This window comes from Nuphar pumila, chromosome 15, assembly GCF_984573655.1.
Source record: "Nuphar pumila chromosome 15, dmNupPumi1.hap1.1, whole genome shotgun sequence".
Classification (NCBI taxonomy): Eukaryota; Viridiplantae; Streptophyta; class Magnoliopsida; order Nymphaeales; family Nymphaeaceae; genus Nuphar; species Nuphar pumila.
Window position 1 is genome coordinate 87,788,236 of NC_143263.1, and position 2,198 is coordinate 87,790,433.

The window sequence follows — 2,198 nt, forward strand, 5'->3', positions numbered from 1 at the left end:
TTCTTGCTTCAGCAATAATCTCCGCAGCACAACACTACACCCAACACGACCAAAACGTGACTCTGATACCAAAATTGTTAAAATAACATTAAAGAATGGACTTTCCTTCACCACTATGTTGAAGACAAGAATGAGAACAGAAAGTAAAAAAAACAGAACTTTGTTACTTGGGTGAAGTACAGAATTTTTTAACTTACTCACAAACCACACTTCTTACTGTTATCTATAAAAAAACACAGTGATCACACATGGCCAACAGTTGTCACTTACAAGACCCATTACTACCACTAAGTTAAACCATTACACCACTCACCCATTAACACAACATGACTCCAAAGACTCATTCAAAATAGGAGATATTCACATTCGTGAATGCATGATAATTTGCATCAATTCTTATCAGGAATAAATGTCCATACACACTTTTTACCTACTTTGCAATGAAAACCACACAAACTAATGTTTCATTGCATTTCAACTCATACAAATCATCCTTTTTGTTCTGCAATAATCACAAAAGAGGTAGTAGTAATAGTAGTAGTAGCAGCAACAGCAGCAGTAATATTTCTGTAGATCATCACCACCATGCTTTCAATACATCATCTCCTATTGCAGGGCTCATCATTCCATCGAAACATTGTCTTTCACCTTGTTCATCATCATTTGCAGTAGTGAGGAGATCAAACGGTGCAATCACAAGGTTGTGTTTCTGCTGCTGCTGCTCATGAATGCGCACATCATCGTTCATGAGTGAGTTTAGGAAAGAAGAGAATACGTCGTCGGAGAAGTAATCCACGTAGCCAACATCATCGGTGTTTCCCTCATCACTCCTGTCAGCACCCATCATCAGCATCATCATCTCCCCGTTGGATCCAACGTGACGAAGCTCATCACTCATATGAAGATTCACTTCATGATGGTGGTCATGGGGTAAATAAACAACATCGGAAGGAGGCGGAGGTGGTGGCAGAGGCGGCGACAGCGAAGGAGGGCAAGCGAGGATAGAAGAAACAGGAAGGTGGGTGGGGATATAACTGTGAAAGGGAGTTGCGGGCTGCCCATTGGAACTGAAATTAGGGTTAGGGTTAGGGTTAGGGTTTGGTGGTGGATCCTGCAAGGGCTTATGTGTCCTTGGATCTATGCCTTGGTTGATGAGCTTCTTGCTCAGATGGGTATTCCAATAATTCTTGATCTCATTGTCGGTTCGCCCCGGGATCCTCCCAGCTATCAGCGACCACCTGATCCATCGACCGGTTGAACACCAACATCATTCACAAAAGTTAGTTTTGTACTGTCGGTTAGAACACATGACGTAAAAAAGAGGTCTGAAGCAATGTTGTCAGTATCGGTATCGGCCCTGTTTGGTCAACAATTCAAGTGAATGGGCTGATACTGATTCTCAAGTGAATGGTTCCGAATAGGCTAACAAAAAAATATTTGGTGTCATTCCTAACATGACACATTTAAAACCATTAAAATAATATTAAAAAACATTTTTAAGCATTGCTTTATATTTATTAAAAAATAACCGATTCAGGTTAGTATCGTGTCTATTTCTGTCGATATAAGTATTGGCCGATACAGGGGGATACTAACAACAATGGTCTGCAGTTCAATTCCCATTGTTGTCAATGTCAAAACACCTATTCCATTACTCTGAGAGAGAGAAAGAGAGATGGTTGTTATGATACCTGTTGCCGAGGAGGCGGTGGAGGCGGAGGATGAGGTCCTCCTCATCGGGGGCAATGGGGCAGCGCTTGACAGAGGGGTGGAGGTAGTTCATCCAGCGGAGGCGGCAGCTCTTGCCGCATCGGAGGAGCCCAGCGCGCTTGGGCAACGTCCTCCACCGGCCCTCGCCTTCCCGGCTGATGCATCTGGCCAGCAGCTCGTCCTCCTCTGGCGTCCACGGCCCTCGCTTCAGCCCCACCTTGCTGCAGCACGGCGTGCTCTTGCTGCTCCCCTTCTCTGGGTTCCTCATCACGTTGAATTGTTTTGAATTGAAGGTGCAGAATTCTGATAGAGATGGCGAAGGAGAAAGACGGATTTAGAGCAGATTTTATTGGAGAGAGAGATGGGGGACAAATGACAATGCTGGAGAGGTAATCAGAGAGAGAGAGAGAGAAATTAAAGGCAAGCCCATCTCTCTATCTCTTTGCAAGGATTCTGACACGTGCTAAACTTGTGGTCTTCGTTCAGGT

General features: G+C 44.2%; 1 protein-coding gene across 1 annotated transcript; it reads right to left on the reverse strand.

Annotated features, from left to right (window-relative positions):
- Window positions 1-434: 434 nt before the first annotated feature.
- LOC149815911 (uncharacterized) lies at window positions 435-1,978 on the reverse strand. The gene is made up of 2 exons (XM_089989686.1): window positions 1,692-1,978; window positions 435-1,238 (listed from the first exon to the last, which is right to left on the reverse strand). The coding sequence occupies exons 1-2, from the start codon at window positions 1,976-1,978 to the stop codon at window positions 578-580; spliced, it is 948 nt and encodes a 315-aa protein (XP_089845812.1). The 3' UTR covers window positions 435-577.
- Window positions 1,979-2,198: the final 220 nt, after the last annotated feature.

What these genes read in the sequence shown, in the direction of transcription:
- LOC149815911 (XM_089989686.1), bottom strand. Translation starts at nt 1,978, where the DNA reads ATGAGGAACCCAGAGAAGGGGAGCAGCAAGAGCACGCCGTGCTGCAGC. An exon ending in CACCGCCTCCTCGGCAACAG is followed by an intron (nt 1,239 to 1,691) that starts GTATCATAACAA and finishes TCGATGGATCAG; the next exon opens with GTGGTCGCTGATAGCTGGGA.